Source organism: Brienomyrus brachyistius, chromosome 7 (genome assembly GCF_023856365.1).
Source record: "Brienomyrus brachyistius isolate T26 chromosome 7, BBRACH_0.4, whole genome shotgun sequence".
NCBI classification, from domain to species: domain Eukaryota; kingdom Metazoa; phylum Chordata; class Actinopteri; order Osteoglossiformes; family Mormyridae; genus Brienomyrus; species Brienomyrus brachyistius.
This window is the reverse complement of record NC_064539.1, coordinates 17,928,243-17,947,266: the sequence shown is the minus strand read 5'-3', so window position 1 is coordinate 17,947,266 and position 19,024 is coordinate 17,928,243. Positions and strand designations below refer to the sequence as shown.

The window sequence follows — 19,024 nt, the reverse complement described above, 5'->3', positions numbered from 1 at the left end:
AGACTGAACCGTTTTCAGGGGAAAACGAAAGCGAGCTGGAACCGTGCTGTAACTAGTGTGTCTTCGCAGTATGGCTCGGGTACGGCTCGGTTCCAGTATGCCAGTGGAAAACCAAAGTGAGCTGGAACCGTGCTGTAACTAGTGTGTCTTCGCAGTATGGCTCGGGTACGGCTCGGTTCCAGTATGCCAGTGGAAAACCGCCATCAATGTGCTGGGGCCGGGGATATGGAGGACTCAGAGGGTTACACTTCTGTGCCTGTCACCAGAAGATCGTCAGTTCAAATCCTGTCCTTCGCAGAATAGCCCCGCCTCCACTGGGCCCTTGAGCAAGTTCCCCAACCCCCCCAAAAATGATCCTCGGGTGCCTTTTGGCATTTTTCAGTTTTTTTAATTGCAGTCACAGTTTTTTTTGTTCAGTTCTGTAAAAGTTGTTGGTTCAATTGTAAAAATGGTTCCCACAATGCAAAATAACAGGTTTTTATCACTTTGTGGTCCCCACAATGTAATGCATAAGTAGACCACACACACACACACGCACACACTGTACAATGTACCTGTACTTGTACTAATTGCACAAGCTTCATTTTATTAATGAAGCCCCATCTCGCCCCCCCTTGCCACCCCCCTTTAGCCCGGCTCCCTGGTCGGAGTGGACATGGAGTGGCGTGCACGCTTCGGCTGTGTCGCCCCGCAGAAGGTGGCTCTCATCCAGCTGGCGACGCCGGGCCACGTCTTCCTGTTGGACCTGTGTGCCGCGGACTTCTCCCGGCACCTTTCCATGGTCCAGGCCGTCCGGCAGCTTTTTGCCGATCCCTCCATCCTCAAGCTGGGTGAGCTGGGTCTCTGTCCTCCTTGTTATCCAGGCCTTTGTTCCATCTAGTGTCTCCCTCTTTGACTTATTTCGGTAGTGAGAGCAGAGGGGGGGTCGACCAATGTTACGGGGCTATTTGTTTGTTTGTTTTTCTTAAAACATTTTATTAATTGACCAAAAGACTAATTGGCAGATGCACATTTTGACAGAATAGTCAAAATTATATTTAAATAATTTAAATCATATTTACAAATAGGGGAGGGGTAATAGGGTTATGTCAATAATAATATACAGATTTAGACATCAATAACAGAAACACGGGGGCTTTGAGATCAGAAAATAGACCTAAGGAAGGGGGAAGGGTTAGCCTTAAAAAATAAACTGGAATCTGTTGTGCAAAGATGGGAACCTGTTATCTGTTTTCTAAATCTGCCTGTCAGTTAGGGAGCTACTCGAATGATCAAAGCCGTTATCGGTTATATCGGCCTCCCGCTGACGTCTGCTGGCACCTGTTCCCGCCACTCCAGGCTACAGCATGTCCGGCGACCTCAGCAGCCTCTTGGCGACGTGGTCTGAGTTTGTCGATGAGCCTCTGAAGGTGGATGGAGTCCTGGACCTGCTCCCCATCCACAAACAGGTTCACCCCCCCCCCCCTCATTTCCATCTTCCATCCACCCAACATTTAATGGTTTATTCCTGGCAGAGTGTCGGGGGCCTTGGAGCCGCAAGGCTTGGGGACACAACAGAGGAGGCATCTCGCAGGTTTCATGCATTTCATTTTGCACGCTCAGGGTGTTTGTGGTATGCTTTCAGCCGAGCTGTCTGACTAATCTATGAATATGTGACTGAAAACATTTAAAAAACTCTCACACCTGTATATACTTCTGATAAATAGGTATAGGAAGTTATTACTGGAATACCCTGGGCGTAAAGTGGTGCTTCATGATTGGCGTTTTGGGTGTATCGTCATGGCCATTTTTTGGTGCTTCGTCATGGACAATTTGGTTTGTTGTGACGTCCGTTTTGGTTCTTTGTCATATTTGCTTTGATGCTTCACTATGGCAATTTTGATGCTTCATTATGGCCGTTTTGATGCTTCACTATGGCCATTTTCAGTGCTTTGCAACTGCTCTTTCCTCTGCCATCTGACAGATTCAGCGGAGTTACCGGGGTTCTTTGGCCGGGGGGCCTCGGGAGGTGGACGTGATGGAGGGGGCCGGGGAGAAGGGGCTCAGCCTGCTGGTGAAGCAAGTGCTGGGGAAGCCCTTGAACAAAGCGGAGCAGCTTTCCAACTGGGAGAGGCGGCCGCTGAGGAACAGCCAGCTGCGCTATGCCGGTAAGCGGCCGTGATGGGAGGGCAGCTCAGCACAGACCGCATGTGCGTGTTAAAACACCAGCAGGATCACTCAGCTTGGACAAACTACTGGCACGTCAGACCTGCACTATGTCTTAACCTTTGCACCGACGAGTAGAGAAACAGAACTGCTTTTGATCTTCCAAATAAAAGATTGGCTTGAGATATCTGCGAATAGCGTAAATGCCCTCGTTGATGTATAAGGTTCCTCTTCCTTGATCTGATGTGGTTTGCTGCGTACAGAACGCAGTAGATTTGCACGGATGTGAAGGAGCACCTTCTGTCCCTCGCAGACACTGAGGTGTTGCTGACGGCCTCGCGTGACGGGGGAGGGTTTGCGAGACGCGTTACGGGATATCATGGACGCCCAGTAAACCAAGAAAAGGATATGTTGGTTTCTCTTGTTCTCTCCGGCTCCCTGAGTTTCTGCCTCACTGCCTATCTGTCTTCCCATCTCTCCAGCCAATGATGCGTACTGTCTGCTAGATGTCTACCTCGCTCTGTCCCAAGAGCCAGCACGCTACGGCCTACCCGCCAACCTCTGCTGCGCCCCCGCAGGTCAGGCTGGGAACTGCAAAGAGGCGAAGAAGCCGAGAGAGAAAAGAAAGCAAGCCCGACCTCCCAGGGTCAGCTAATTGCCATATAACAACTCGGCAGCTAACGAGTCTCAGTGAATTAGCAGCTGGTGGCGAGTCCTGGTAGCAGCAACATAGGGTGGCAGGTAGCTTAATGTACTGTCAGCGGAGGGAGCCCGCCTTTCCACGTAGGTGCTGCCTGAATAATCTCTCAATGTACAGCTGAAATCTCTCCACGAAGAATACCCAGCCATGTACGTGGGCATAGTTATGCACTCATCCATCCAGCCATTCATCATGTAGGGTCGCAGTCAAGGCCAAAGCTGGACAGAATGCCAGTACACACACACACACAGACATGTATCTTTGTGGGGACCATCCAATCATTTCTATGGGCATAACCCTAATCCCAGCAATGACCACCTTAATCCTAACCAGCCCTAACCTTAACCATAAGTAACCAAACGAAATACTTTTGGGTTTTCTAGTTTTTTGATTGCAGTCACAGATTTTTATAAACATGAAAAAATGGCCCTCACAGCGTTAAAATAACAAGTTTGTAATCACTTTGTAGGGACATTTGGTCCCCGCAATGTAATGCATACCTAAACCACATACCACTCCCTCATACACATACACACAGACACATTCTCACCCACACACACTCAAAAATCACAACATAATACTGTGTGTAGCTAAAGTTTCAAACCATAAGTCACAGAGTTTGGGTGTAATTGCTGACCCCCCCCCCCCCCCCCCCCAAAAAAAAAAAAATGTTTGGTGTATTATTACTTTTGGCATGAAGACAAAACTTGAGCCAGCTTCTTGAAATATGCAAAATATTTCACATCCTTATATGTTAAAGACTGGCCAGGATGCTATGTGATATTTCTAAGGAAATTAAAATAAAGCCCTGTTTGTGTGTATAAACATTTTAAATGAGATTGTGTGTTTATAAATGCTTGTTTGGAATTAATGATTAGCTGGTCACATGGGGCACTGGGCAGCCGGTAGCTTTGCAGTGATAGCCAGAAGTATAACTCTTATTTGCCAGTTTGAGGACCCTCAAGGGGACTCACTCTGAACTGCAGCAGTGAAGCACGTGGCTTTGTAAATAGGCAAAACTGTGAAACCTTCGGAAAAGTGACACGGTGGCAATAAAACAATAATTGTTTGTGCAATTATCTGTTACGCAGAAGGAGTGGTTCCCAGATTTTAGATCGGGATAGTTTTCCATGCGGAAAGGGATGCGAGGTGATTATTTGATGCAAATCGTTGGTGTCGTAGGTGGGAAACTTGCAGTTGTTTTGACAAGTAAGGATCTGTAGGTGAAGGAATGTTAGATGAAGTAAATCACCGTGGCTGAGGATAATCCCGATTGCGAGAGCTGATTGCTGACAAGCGTTGTTTTCGTGTCCGAGGTACTGCTCTCTCTGGTGGATTCAAAGTGAAAAGAAATGCCTCTATATGTCTTCTGCATTTACCAGTGGTGCCGAGAGAGGAGAGTGTTCGTTGCTGGGAGAAATAACAGACTTTCTCAATAATACAGTTTATTTGTGAAGCAGTACAGAGGTCCACTTTGCAGGTATGCAGGGCTAATAAAGGTCTGCTCATTTTATATTTGTGTGGACATTTCTGAAAGAAATCACATCCCTAACATTTAAGTTTATCCTGTTGTCTGCTCTTAAAAATCTCCACAGGAAAATGTACTACAGGAATTTTCTGTGATAATTGTGAGCCTAAATGCAAATCCATGGTTGCATGAGGAAATGTGAAAATCTAACTCGTTTGACAGCTTGCGATCTTTTGTCTGCCGCCGAAACCTTATTTGAACCATATTTGTGCGAGGAACACGGATTCCTACAGTCTGTCCGTGCTCGTTCGACTTGTACTATTTGGACACGAGTGATAGTTGGGGTTTTAGGCCTCGAATGGGCTTTTCTCCAGCTGATTGAGACAGGGAGGCTCTGAGATGGTTTGTGGCTGTGTGGTTTTGTGGTGAGGCGGATCGTCTTGTTCCAAGCATCTGGGTCCAGTTCCCATGAGATGCGTGTCTGACGCGCGCTTTGGCTCAGCTACAGCTGATGCATTGATGTAAGTGTGTTTTTTTTTACAGCTAATTAAGCCTGTGATGTTACGAAGTTCTACATGCTAGCTGTAACACAGGCTGGATGTGTCTTTTGATTGTATAACACGTTTGTGATGATGCTGTTAGCATGTTCATTGAAAAAAAGCAAAGAGAGGCTGTAATACTTACCATGTACCATGTTTTGTTTTTATTGTATTTTTATGTTCTGTTTGACCTTCTTAAACCCTCCGTCTTTTAAAAAAAAAATCTTTTGTGCCTGTTAATCTTCTGTGAGGGCTTTCAAACTACATATATATGTATGTCAGGCAGCTGAGTGGTGAGTTTGGGTCCTTCGAAGTCGAACCTTGGATTTGCTTTGCACGTTCTGGTCACGTCACAGTTTTCGTAACCCGGTCCTGCTTGGACTGTGGGGATTTCGTTCTTCCGTGTCATTTAGAGTGTTAAAACGCCACTGTTTTAAGGGGCCAGCTTCAAACCCGCCTTGTGATAGGCCATTCGATCGGGGGAACAGAGTAACGACCAATGAGATGGGTGGGATTTTAGATTTGATTGACGTTAGCCTGGGGATCGGCAGTCGAACTAAACAAACGGCTCCTCGGCAGGTGACCCCTGGTGACCCTGGCGCGGTGGGCAGCGTCCTGGCCTCCGCCGTGCAGCTGGGCCCCCCCATGGAACCCCGCCAGCTGCGCGTGGTGTGTGACAACATGCTCCAGGGACTGGGCCGCTACCTGCGCTGCCTGGGGGTGGACGTGCTCATGTTGGAGAACACCGACGACCACAGAGTCGCAGCCAAAGTTAGACCCCCGCCATCGCTCCACCCCCCACCCCGAAAGGGAAATAAAGCACATTCTGCCCTTGTCATTCTTCTGCCCTGCCTGGGTGGGCAGTCTCGTTTCTCTAGGGTCACAAGCTTCTTTACCGAAGCCATTATTTATGCTTTACCTGTTATGTTATTAAGTACCTCAGAAGGACGATGAGGTTGAGGATGAAGATGAGGATCGCTTGCCTTTCAAAACATGCTGCTTTACACGGTATCTGGTCACAGAGAATAAGCTGTCCAGTATACATATATGTATATATAAAAATGCTGACTGCAAGATTTTTAGCCATTCTTTATTTTCATTCCTTGACCAATGTGCTTATTTGTGACATTTTAAAATAATGAAGTCTGTCCCCCCGGCCAATCTCCGCGACCTCTGACACGATGATGTGGCTTCAGAGGCAGAGACTTGCAAATCCAGAAGTAGCTTCTGACTCAAAGCCCTGTGCTTTGTTCCTTTGGACTATTTGAACATTGCCATGGGATTTAAAGCTGTATAAGCGAGCCCTTGCCACATCTGGCCTCCTATACACTGCTGCTACTGGCAACAAGCATCAAGTTAGTATTTAGCATTGTGTTGCGGCCCAGTTGCTACATGGCATAGTAAGAGTGTTGTTGGTGTTTTAATTGCGAAAGGGAGCGCAAACTGGCTAAGACGGCCTGTGGTTCTCTCCTACAGCTCGCCCGAGCGGAGGGTCGTGTCATTCTCACCTGCGGCCAGCCGTACCAGACCGTAAGTGTGTGCTCGACCCTCGGTGACCCCTCTTCTTCAGCTTACGTGGCCCCACAGATCCTGTGTGAAAGCCAAAACGTGTATGGCTGTGGGGGATAGGACGCTGCTGCCGCGATCGTGGTCATGGGTTCGAATCCCATGGCTAACGGAATGCAGTGTGCATTCATCTGATGTCCTCCCTTTTTTCTGTCTCTTGCTCCCTCCCCCCAAGTTGAAGTCACAGGTGGGTGAGGGTCGCTGCCTGCTGTTGGACTGCTCAGAGAAGGCCCGGGACCAGGCCGTCAGGGTCCTCAGGCACTTCCGCATCCGCCTGACGCCTGATGACATCTTCAGCCGCTGCCAGGTCAGCTCAGCCCTCCTGCGCCTCACCCGAGTCGCACCCAAGACGATGACTGTATGGGGCTTTTGTCTCTAGCTATTAAATAAAAACTGTGTAAAAGCCCTCAAAATGGTTAAAAAGGCAGATTTCCCATTTCCTCCTGCGTTTCCCTTTCACCCCTGAACTGTCACTGTGGTATTCGGCCAAACAATGGGGTCGCTGGTATGCGCTGTAAACAGGAGGGCGAGGCCACTGGGAACTCACCAAGATACTGGCCTTAAGCACATCTCTGCCCTGGCCTCCTCTTCCGTCGTCGTTCGTTATTTTTCTTTTTCTTTACTATTTCAGAATGAATTTGTTATACTGGAAAACAGCTGTTGCATTGTATTCTTTTTTTGTCCTGTTTTATGTATTTCAAGCATTGCAAGCTATATGTGCCACTTTGTGATGCATTAGCTTGCATGAGGTTATGTAACGTTAGACTCGGGGCAGGGCGTTCGGTTGAGGTTCAAGCTGAGCTTTTGATGCCGAGTCCCTGTTCTTTGTCTCGTGACCGGCGCAGTGCCGCGACTCCCGTGACCGGCGCAGTGCCGCGACTCCCGTGACCGGCGCAGTGCCGCGACTCCCGTGACCGGCGCAGTGCCGCGACTCCCGTGACCGGCGCAGTGCCGCGACTCCCGTGACCGGCGCAGTGCCGCGACTCCCGTGACCGGCGCAGTGCCGCGACTCCCGTGACCGGCGCAGTGCCGCGACTCCCGTGACCGGCGCAGTGCCGCGACTCCCGTGACCGGCGCCGTGCCGCGACTCCCGTGACCGGCGCCGTGCCGCGACTCCCGTGACCGGCGCCGTGCCGCGACAATCGTGACCGGCGCCGTGCCGCGACTCTCGTGACCGGCGCCGTGCCGCGACTCCCGTGACCGGCGCAGTGCCGCGACAATCGTGACCGGCGCAGTGCCGCGACTCTCGTGACCGGCGCCGTGCCGCGACTCTCGTGACCGGCGCCGTGCCGCGACTCTCGTGACCGGCGCCGTGCCGCGACACTCACGTAGTGTCGTGCTGCTTACAGGCCAATCGAGACACGGCATCTGCTGCTGAGCGAAGATAGGCCTAAGATAAGATGAACTTTATTAATCCCACCAAGGGAAATTTCGGTGTTACAGCAGTAGTTACAGAAAGGCTCAGACAATACACAGAACTCAAGAGTGCGGTATGGAAGGACACAAACATATGAATACAAACAGAATGCTGTGTACAAACGAAATGCCGATGTAGGTAAGTCAGTGAGCAGGAATGCGGGACATGAGGCGGGGGAAGGACTAGGGTCCATGGCCGGCTTCTCCAAAGGCCACCCAGGCGAGGTTAACCCTTTTGTTATCCCATTGTAAAAGTCCTTTGATTAACAGAGGATGGGTGGCTTGACCAATGTCCCCCCCCCACACCACCCTTTTGGCTCTTGCTACACTTTAAGTGGACATTGGGAACTGGGCATTCCCAAACCTCCCCCCAGCCCACTGTGTGGCCCATTGATGATGATTGACAGTCATTAACCCTTTGGTTGCCGGGGGGGCCACCAGCTCCTGGCATTCGCATTCATGACCCCCTCCTCATTCCGGGCCTTTCCTTTCTGTCTTCCCCTTGTCTTGGTGGTTTCTGGCCGAACTCCAGGACATCATTTACACCGTGTGCTTCTGGACCTGCCTCTGGGTCCTGCAGTGATCTTCTTCATTAGATCTGTGTTCTGTGGTCCCCAGACCCATGAACGACAGCAGAACCATGATCTTACCGTACGTCTCGCTCCATTATAAGCTACAGATTCCCCTTGAAAAGTGTAAAACATCATTTAGTAGTATCAGCTGGAAGGACGCCCGCCCTCCCTGAAGTAAAGTTTCTTTTTAACTGACTGCTTCTATAAATTCAAGTAGAGGGATTTAGTATTTAAACAGACTGCAGATGCAGGCAATGCTCTTTGTCTTTTTGTGATGTGTGGAATTATGCTTTGTTATGCATCAGCCCTCTGTATGCCTGAGTTTCTTTAACTCAATGGATGCTTTCTCAGGAGAATATTGCTGTCAAACTCTTGATTCGTCCCCTCAGGATCTCACTGGGCTTTCACGGCCCTCATGGTGTTCCGAAGAGCATTTTTTTCCTTTACCTTTAGAGTGTCTGCCTGCTGATCTGTTAAAGGGCTTCATTGAGACAGATAGCCATTGAGATGGCTGCAATGGAGGTCATTGTGCAGTTTTATGTTCCCATGATTGGGGACGGAGAGCAGCGGAGGGTGAATGAGAGGGACAGGGTGAGGGTGAGGGGGAACGGGGACAGGAAGCAGGAGGGGTACAGGGGAAGCCTGGGACAGTACAGTCTTTGATCTCCTAAGGATGCGTAAGAGGAACGTGTAAGAATGCAATGCGAGACCGGGGGTGGAGGGGGGGGTCACGCCTGAGCAGCCGCCCGTGTGCCGACGTGCGACCGCGGGGCCATAAACTGGGCGCCGCGCTCGGAGGAAGCGTCTGCCGACGTTTCCCGGCACATGTCCTGCCCAGCCGACCTGGAGGTAGTGGAGAGACCCAGCGTAGAGTAAAGGTGAAACATGACCAGGGTGTCCTGCTGAACTCCGGGGGCTCGCAGAGCTGAAATGCGGGCTCTCGTTTTTCATTTGTCACGCTTATCGGCCTCTGGGGGACTACTGAGGGACTAATGGAGCTGGATCTGGCGGGGGGTGGGGGTCCTTCTAAAGACATGCTAAAGCATTCCAGAGCATTCCAAGGGAAGCAATCCCAAACACAGGAGAGGCCCCCAACAGGAGAGACGAAAGAGTCACACGTGATTCGCTGAGGGCATTCCAACCCATTCCCGAAATCTGATACGCATCTTTTTTTTTCCGAAAACTTTGTCCAGGTGTTACTTCTGCTTAGAGCATAGAGGGATGACCTGCAGATGTAGGTCTTTCCCACAATGCACTATAATTTCTGTTTTTTGTTGTATGAGTCAAGTACAAAAGATACGAATCTCCTGTAGGGGAAAAAAAAGAAAAATCCCAGGAAAATTCTTCCACTGGAAATGTGGAAGTTGGTTATTAGGTGGATACGACAATAATATATTTGGAAGTATTTAGCAAGGCTAATGTGTCTGACCTCCACGTCTGAGTCCCGAGTTTGAGCACAGAAGTTATCGGAGGGGCACCTTATCTTATTGGAAATGGTGTTTGGTGCTGTGCTTAAGCAGCCTGACCAGGAGGCTGTAGGGTTAAATCTCCCCAGAGGGAAGTCGCTTCTATGCCTTTCAAGTAAATATGTAGCTGCGTAACGGAAATGTTCCATCCGTGTGATAAACATTGTTGCTAAGCAGTTACACAATATTAGTAATTCCTCAGTAGTTATTAATCCATTGCTGTCTCTCCAGCCGTTTCTACTCTGTCAGTAAGTTTTTCAATGCACACCTTTCTAAGACCCCGATGACTTGGAGTTGTGTGTATAATGGTGCGTCATTCAAGACCAGGTTCTCTTCAGGACCCTAATAATGCGGCTTGCTTCCCTGTGCTCCTGCTCACCCATATCCCAGCTCCCTGGGTGCTGCCCTCTCTCCATCTCTGAGATCCCGATTAGTCGGGCTCAGGATTCCAGCTTTGCCCGGCAGCAGGAATGTCCTGTTTGTCTTGCGCTGTTGTTTATGCACTCTGAGCCGTGTTTTGATTGGCCGGCTGGCATTTGTGTGTTAGAGCCGGTGAGACTGTGAGGGCTTGGAGGGGAGGCGGAGGGGGGGTGGGGGGTTGTTTGATGTGTCCCATTGTCTAGGAGCCAATCTGCTTCCTGCCCCTGCTGTAGTCACTGGGCTGGAGGGCTAGAGAAAGCGAACGCACGAGTGAGAGAGAGGGGGAGAAAGAGAGGGAGAAAGAGGGAGGGAACAAAATAGAGACCCTGTACAAGGCTTTTCTTCCAAACATTAATACAGTGAATTTAAGCGTGATCCCCCTGCGTGATCCCAAACACCCCCGCTGTTCTCCCTGCGTGATCCCCCACCCCCTGCTATTCTCCCTGCGTGATTCCCCCCTCCCCCTGCTATCCCCCCTGCATGATCAGTTCTCCCACTATTCCCCCTGTGTCATTCCCCGCACTATTCCCCCTGCATGATCCCCCTCCCCCGCTATTCCCCCTGTGTCATTCCCCCCATTATACCCCCTGCGTGATCCCTCTCCCCCTGCTATTCCCCCTGCATGATCCTCTCCCCCCGCTATTCCCCCTGTGTCATTCCCCCCGCTATTCCCCCTGTGTCATTCCCCCCACTATTCCCCTTGCATGATCCCCTGCTATTCCCCCTGTGTCATTCCCCCCGCTATTCCCCCTGTGTCATTTCCCCCGCTATTTCCCCTGTGTCATTCCCCCCGCTATTCCCCCTGCATGATCCCCCGCTATTCCCCCTGTGTCATTCCCCCCGCTATTCCCCCTGCATGATCCCCTGCTATTTCCCCTGTGTCATTCCCCCCACTATTCCCCCTGTGTCATTTCCCCTGCTATTTCCCCTGTGTCATTCCCCCCACTATTCCCCTGCGTGATCCCCTCCCCCCCGCTATTCCCCCTGTGTCATTCCCCCCGCGATTCCCCCTCTGTCATTCCCCCCGCTATTTCCCCTGTGTCATTCCCCCCGCTATTCCCCCTGCATGATCCCCCGCTATTCCCCCTGTGTCATTCCCCCCGCTATTCCCCCTGCATGATCCCCTGCTATTTCCCCTGTGTCATTCCCCCCACTATTCCCCCTGTGTCATTTCCCCTGCTATTTCCCCTGTGTCATTCCCCCCACTATTCCCCTGCGTGATCCCCTCCCCCCGCTATTCCCCCTGTGTCATTCCCCCCGCGATTCCCCCTCTGTCATTCCCCCCGCTATTCCCCCTGTGTCATTCCCCCCGCGATTCCCCCTCTGTCATTCCCCCCGCTATTTCCCCTGTGTCATTCCCCCCACTATTCCCCTGCGTGATCCCCTCCCCCCGCTATTCCCCCTGTGTCATTCCCCCCACGATTCCCCCTCTGTCATTCCCCCCGCTATTTCCCCTGTGTCATTCCCCCCGCTATTCCCCCTGCATGATCCCCCGCTATTTCCCCTGTGTCATTCCCCCCGCTATTCCTCCTGTGTCATTCCCCCCGCTATTCCCCCTGTGTCATTCCCCCCGCGATTCCCCCTCTGTCATTCCCCCCGCTATTTCCCCTGTGTGATCCCCTCCCCCCACTATTCTCTGTGTGTGTCTCATGACCTCTCCCGCTCTCCCTGCTTATCCTAAAGGCACAAACGCAGAGGTAAAAAGTTAGAGCACTGATCTGTCTGTAAGCCACCCGTCAAATTGACTTTCTCCACTTAAGCAGCATATTGTGTGGTCTCATTCTGGCCTCTGTCTATAAAAACAGTGCGGGGCAGGAGAGAGAGAGGTCTTCCTTTTACTGGAACTGGTTTATGGTTTTGACAAAGCATTCCTGCAGTGGTGTGATGTCATGAGAACTGGCCCTAGCCAGACAGAGCTGTTTATATTCTCTGGAGCAGGAGCTAGTAGAGGAGGAATGGGGATCATGGGGGTACCACCAGGGGTCTGCCTCTCGCCGGGCAGCATTGGGGAGTGGGGGATTGTGGGGATACTGCCAGGGGTCCTGCCAGGGGTTCGCTATACCCATGCTTGGGAGCGGGGGATTGTGGAGGATACCACCAGGGGTCTGCTGTGCCAGTGCTGGGAAGCGGGGGATCATGGGGGTCCTGGCCCGGGGTCTGCTACGCCTGTGCTGGGGAGCGGGGGATCGTGGGGGTACCGCCAGAGGTCCGCTGTGCCAGAATGTGACTTCTGCAGAATATACTGTATTCCTTTGTTTTTCTTTCATTTGAGTCATATGACCTTCATTGTGTTATGTTCTGTGGGGTCTGCAGGATGGTTTATGCGAATGTAAGTATGGTTTGATGATGCAAGTGAAAGTTAGATTAACGGTGTGCAGTTTAAAACAGATGGAGATGGAGAAAGCCCTCTGCTTGTGCAGATGCTGCGTTTTTAGGGAACTTGTACTGGCAGCAGTTTGCAGCAGCCGGACATGAATAAAACCCAGGAAAAGGCTCTGGTTACCTCACGGTCTGCTCACAGGAAAAAATGCACAGATTACAGTAAATCACACGTGTGTTGGGTCGTATTTGGTACAAGAACGACGCTTAATTGTAGATGTGTCATCTAAAATTTTCCCCTGCGGTTTTTTATTGTCTGTATCTAATTACAAAATATTGTATTTGAATGAGTGCACTATTCAGCTAAATGGACAGGCAGCCACAGGGCAAAATGAATCGCCTTATTTTCACCCCATGTTTCCTCTCTGAACCCTTTTATTGCAAAAAGTCGCATTTAAGGGAAAGCAATTCCATTATCCGCTTCTCTCGTGCTTCACTACGTTTCTGACCGTCTTCGTACCATTGCCAAGGTGGCATGTGCATGCAGCCATATTTTCCTTCATTGCCGTGATTATCCTGTTTTAAGGGCAAATGTATTGGTGATTTATGACAAACTCTGCACTTTGTAAAATAAGGAACGAATGTCCAAAGCTGTAGCTTACAAAGGCAGGGTTGGAAAATAATTTTCCAGACGTAAAATATGGTTTCATGTTGCATTGCTCTCCACAGATAAAATAATGTAATCTTCTGTTATTGTCCAAACACCCATCTATCCATCCATCTTCGAACTGCTTATCCTTGCCACAGTCACAGATAATTATCATCATTTTTCAGTTTTTGCAGTTTGTTTATTAGTTTGTTACTCAGTTCTTGACTTGTCAGGGTTTGCCCAGATAGTAATTATTTGAAGTGTACATACTGTGCAACAGTCTGCCTTCTCACTGAAATGGAACAAATAATTAAAATGATTTAGGTATGGGGTTAAAAATCTTAATGCTTTTAAGAGCCTGGCGATTTTGGTTTTGTTTGGGATATGAACAAAAGCATGTTGCTGTAGTGTAGAGTATGTTTGTTTAAATGGCAGTTTTCACCCTCGTCTGTTTTGTTTTGTTCTCTCTACATTCACTCGTCAGCATTTGCCAGATCTGCGATTGCTTAATGCTTGTCATGATACTCTTTAATGATTATTGCGTGTATCACTCTCGTTAATTAGCTACTTTGTCCCAAGCAGGCATCCCGACGTGCCAGCTTTCCCCCCGGCGTTTACAAGCCCGCAGGCCACCAAACATTCGCGCCAACCTGCCAGGGACATCAGTGAATGGAGCCTTAGTCATACTGCAATTAATTAAATATAACTGGTTTTAGTGTCGTAAATGAAGACGTGTGTGAACCTCCCCCAAGGTATTTTTTTGACCTGCTGCACCAAATTGCAAATTACTGTCAACAAAGGGATATATGTTGATTATTGATTGGCGTGATATTGGAAAATTAGTGATGGTTCGCTTCCAACAAGTAATCACCATCGACAATTCCACCGTAATGTTGCAATGCAGTATAAGCGGTTTGTAAAATGGATGGATGTTGCAATGCTCGGCTATAACATCTGTGAGAACACACATCATTGGAGCTGTCAGTCACGGTTGAGCAGACGCATGCATGGCCGATTTAACCAAATTACAGCCTTGGTGAGTTGTTTCCTGGAAGATGAATGTGGGATATCGCGATCGACAGCTGCCTGAACGTGACTGCGTGCAGGTACCCGCGTGTGTCCTGTGAGGAAGAGTCTTTTTGGTAAATAAGATGACAGCATATGTCTGTGCCTTCACAGACAAACAGTGCAGTTTGGTGCACGCATTTGCGTGATGAACTCATGCCTGGGAACCAGCACAATCCTTCACGCTGTTATGAAACATGTCTCCACAGTGCAGCACAGCTCTGTGATCTTAAACACGCAGCCTGCAGAGCCAACAATGTGATGTGCTGAGCTTTTATGCTCAACACGGCATGTGAGACCCAGCCCGTCTTTAGAGCTTTCAGCTCAAGTCAAACTTCATTGTCAAGATTCAAGAGATCCTTGCTGTTAACCCATCAATATATCAATGTTCTGCCCTCCGGGTACTCCAGTTCTCCCCCCCCAGTCCAAAACCATGCTGAGGTTAATTGGAGTTACCAAATTGACAATAGGTGTGAATGGTGTGTGTGTGAGATGATACACTTCACGTGCTACATTTACACAGTGACTGGACAGTACACTTCACGTGCTACATTTACACAGTGACTGGACAGTACACTTCACGTGCTACATTTACACAGTGACTGGACAGTACACTTCACGTGCTACATTTACACAGTGACTGGACAGTACACTTCACGTGCTACATTTACACGGTGACTGGACAGTACACTTCACGTGCTACATTTACACAGTGACTGGACAGTACACTTCACGTGCTACATTTACACAGTGACTGGACAGTACACTTCACGTGCTACATTTACAAAGTGACTGGACAGTACACTTCACGTACTACATTTACACAGTGACTGGACAGTACACTTCACGTACTACATTTACACAGTGACTGGACAGTATACTTCACGTACTACATTTACACAGTGACTGGACAGTACACTTCACGTACTACATTTAAACAGTGACTGGACAGTATACTTCACGTACTACATTTACATTTGAAAAAAAGGCAGCAAAAGCATGTAAAATACACAGTGGAAGGAAATTCCTTCATTGGTTTGTGACAAGTGCAGGTGACTAATAAATCAGTTTAGCGATTCAAAAGTCCAGTGGATTCCACACAGGAATGCTGAAGCTGGGGTGTGGTGAGGACTCATCAGGCTGCCTTTCGAGCCATTAGCAAGGAGCGTCTCCCGGTTACTGACGTTCCGCACTTCTGGGTCTCGCGGTCACTGATATGCCGCGCTTCTGGGTCTCCATTTACTGATGCGTCCTGCTTCTGGGTCTCCCGTTTACTGACGTGCTGCGCTTCAGTGGTCTCCCGGTTACTGACGCGTCGTGCTTCTGGGTCTCCCGGTTACTGACGCACCACGCTTCTGAGTCCCTAGGTCCCCTGGTCTGTGAGCCGCTTTTAGACCTTGAGCTGTGTCGGGCCTGGGAATCACTAGTACATTTAGCCTGGCAGTATTTCCGCCAGTCTCCGTGATGCTATCAGGGTCGTGAGTCTGTTTGTTTTGGGAGCACTGGCCAGTCAGGGGTGGGAAGGATCGAACAAGAACAACCCCCCCCCCCTCCCAACGGGACTTGTCGGGGTGGGTGACAACGGAGCTTTAGGAACAGAGAGGTCACAAAGTGTGGCTTGGGAACAGCCTGGGAGAACCAGTATCGGTGAAAGACGCTGGATAAAAATGGAATGGAAAAACCGAGGTTGAAAAGTAAGAGAAGTGTTCCTGGATCCATCACGTAGCTCCTGTTCTCACAAGAATGGTTAATGTAGGCTGCAGCTCCTGCATTTGGGGAGGTGAGGGTACGGCACTCTGACTGGACCCCGGAAAACCAGCAGTGGGCATGTGGAGCTGTCCTGCCCTGGGACTCCTCCTGCGTAGACATCACACCCTCCGCACAAGTGCAAGATTAGCTCGGCGCTAATTCGTGTCGGGGCAAGTACCAAGTGTGGGACGTCCCGCGGGAGATCTCATTGGACATCTGTCTACCTGTCTGTCTAGATAAATCTGCCCAGGATAAATTTCCCCCTGCTCTTCCCTTGGCCCCTCTTTCTATTTTTGTGAACTTGTGGCTGGTTCCCACAGTGCAGTTCCCATGGTTATCAGTGCTGAGATAGTGGGGGGGGGGGGCAGACGGAGGGCTTGATGGAGAGAGGCAGAGACAGTGCTGCGCTGTGAGATAATGAGGAAGGGGGCTGGGGGGGCGGGGGTCCTGGGGGTGTGGTGAGATAGTGGGTTGGGGTGGGTTTGTGGCCAGAGGCGGCGGGGGGGTTGGTGGCTTAGGGGGCACTGAAAGAGGGACAGATTCAGTTCCCACACTTGTAATTACCGTGTCACAGGAGCCCAAAAGTACTGCCCTGGGCCGGCCCTGGGGAATTTGCCGGGGCCCTGACACAGCACCTCTCCTGGGCTGGGCTGGGCCAGGCTGCTCCCCCCCCCCCCCCCCCCCCCCGGCATTACCCACCAGAGGTCACCCCCCATAACCGGCTCCGTCTCCACCCCACCCTAAGCCCCCTAACCTGCCTCTGCTCCTCTTTTTCGCCGATCCCTCTCTTCCTTCCCTTCCTTCCATCTCCAGGCTACAGGCTCTGCTTTGAAGTCCTTCCTCGCCCCCCCACAATGACCATGTCCCATGGCATTAACCCCCTACTCCCGCCTCTCCTTCAGTCCCTCTTTATCTCTCCACTATCGCGCTCCTGCTTCTGAGGAGTTGCCGGACGACTGGGCTGATTTTATGTGCGATCTTGACCCGCAGCCACTGTACAGAACACTGGGCCGTCACTGCGGAATCCCATGCAATACTTTGGTGACATTCTTTGCACAGTTACAGTTTACTGTTGTCTATTATTTATCATTACTGTCTATTAATTTGGTAATGTGTATATTGTGCTGCTGTAAAGCTATGATTTCCTTTGGTATCAATAAAGTGTCTATCTACATAGAAATCTAGTTTTAGAGTTAGAAATCTATCTATCTAGAAATGAATCCTTGCCATCTAATTAGGGTTCTTGACTCAAAACGTTTGGTAGATTACTACAGAAGCCGTCTTGGAGTTACAGAAATAATTAAGGGCCTGACTCAATGTGTCGTATATTTTAATAGACTAGACAGTATGCTCTGGGGTTCACAAATTGGCAGAGAAATCTTTTGAAGATTTTATGCTCTTGATCTCTTTCTTTTCTCTTTTTTGGAGATACCACTTGAAAGGAGCACGCAAAGCGGCATCGGTTAAAGGAATGACTATCAAAATAAACACACCTGCATATGCCCCCCCCCCCCCCCCGATTAAAGGGAAGGCTGGAAAATGACTGTTTGATGTGTGTTGTGCAACACTGAGTGTAAAGAAGGCGGGGGCCTGTGTCCTTGTGCATCGCTTGGCGTGTCAGCGGTTAACATGTCCTCCCTATGTTACTCAGGTTCCCCTCCGACTCTGGTTTCCTCCTGCTGTCCAAAGACGGCCAGTCAGGTGGTATCTCTAAATTGAGCACCAGTATGTGCTTGTGGATGAGAGGCTGCTCCTGCATGTGTCCTGCAGTGCAGCTGCTTCAGATGGGCTCCAGGCCCCCCGGCCCAGGGCAGGATGGATGGATTTGTGGTATTAATCTGCATCAATCCATGAATTGAACCTTTGCGAAAAATATTATTCGTTTACATGGGGTGATTCGGAGACAATCAATTTTTTTATTGAATTTATTTTTGTTTTTAAGTTTGCTTGAACAGGTTGATATGTTGTTACAATACACCCATATGTCTAAGTCACCCTATCTGTGCTTGTGTGTATGTACTGTATGTGCCTGTGATCACACACACTATGTGAAAACTACTTAGAGCTCTGGATACCAGATCTTCAGGGATCTGAGTATAGCTCTGTGCTGCACTGTGCCAGATCTTCAGGGATCTGGGTATAGCTTGTGCTGTGCTTGATCTTCAGGGATCTGGGCATAGCTCTGTGCTGTGCCTGTTCCTCAGGGATCTGGGTATAGCTCTGTGCTGTGCCTGATCTTCGGGGATCTGTGTATATCTCTGTGCTAAGTGCTGTGCTTGTTCCTCAGGGATCTGGGTATAGGTCTGTGCTGTGCCTGATCTTCAGGGATCTGTGTATATCTCTGTGCTAAGTGCTGTGCTGTGCCTGTTCCTCAGGGATCTGTGTATAGCTCTGTGCTGTGCCTGATCTTCGGGGATCTGTGTATATCTCTGTGCTAAGTGCTGTGCTGTGCCTGTTCCTCAGGGATCTGGGTATAGGTCTGTGCTGTGCCTGATCTTCAGGGATCTGTGTATATCTCTGTGCTAAGTGCTGTGCTGTGCCTGTTCCTCAGGGATCTGGGTATAGCTCTGTGTTGGGCTCTGCAAGTTCTGCTCTTCTTATGTATTTTTTAACACTTGCTGACGCATGTAATTTGGTTCAAAGCCTACTGTCTGTGTACTAGTTGTTCCACAGGCTGCTTAGCTCTGCTCTGCCCGGTCAGTGTGTGGCCTGGCCAGCAGCCCCTCCCCCCACTTTCCCACCGAGCTCTTTGAGCCCCTAACCCCCACCCCAAGTGCGATGCTCTGTCCCTTAGATCAGGGGCACAAACGCCTTTCTTCCTTCCTCCCTTTTCTCCCTCAGATTTCTATCACAGCCCCAGAATCACCCAACACTCTTTTTCATCTTTTCCTCCATGTAAAAGTAGGTAACCTTTTGCAAATTCACTCCCTACACATATTGCTTATGGCAA

General features: G+C 49.8%; 1 protein-coding gene across 3 annotated transcripts in view; it reads left to right on the top strand.

Moving 5' to 3' along the window:
• Positions 1-19,024, top strand: part of exd3 (exonuclease 3'-5' domain containing 3) — a 37,867-nt gene that overhangs the window by 12,471 nt on the left and 6,372 nt on the right. For all 3 annotated transcript variants that reach the window (XM_049018712.1, XM_049018714.1, XM_049018713.1), the window contains 7 exons: positions 632-830; positions 1,339-1,448; positions 1,964-2,147; positions 2,628-2,791; positions 5,432-5,623; positions 6,329-6,382; positions 6,594-6,725. In XM_049018712.1, the coding sequence (XP_048874669.1) occupies positions 632-830; positions 1,339-1,448; positions 1,964-2,147; positions 2,628-2,791; positions 5,432-5,623; positions 6,329-6,382; positions 6,594-6,725 (1,035 nt within the window). The remainder of the gene's footprint in view (positions 1-631; positions 831-1,338; positions 1,449-1,963; positions 2,148-2,627; positions 2,792-5,431; positions 5,624-6,328; positions 6,383-6,593; positions 6,726-19,024) is intronic.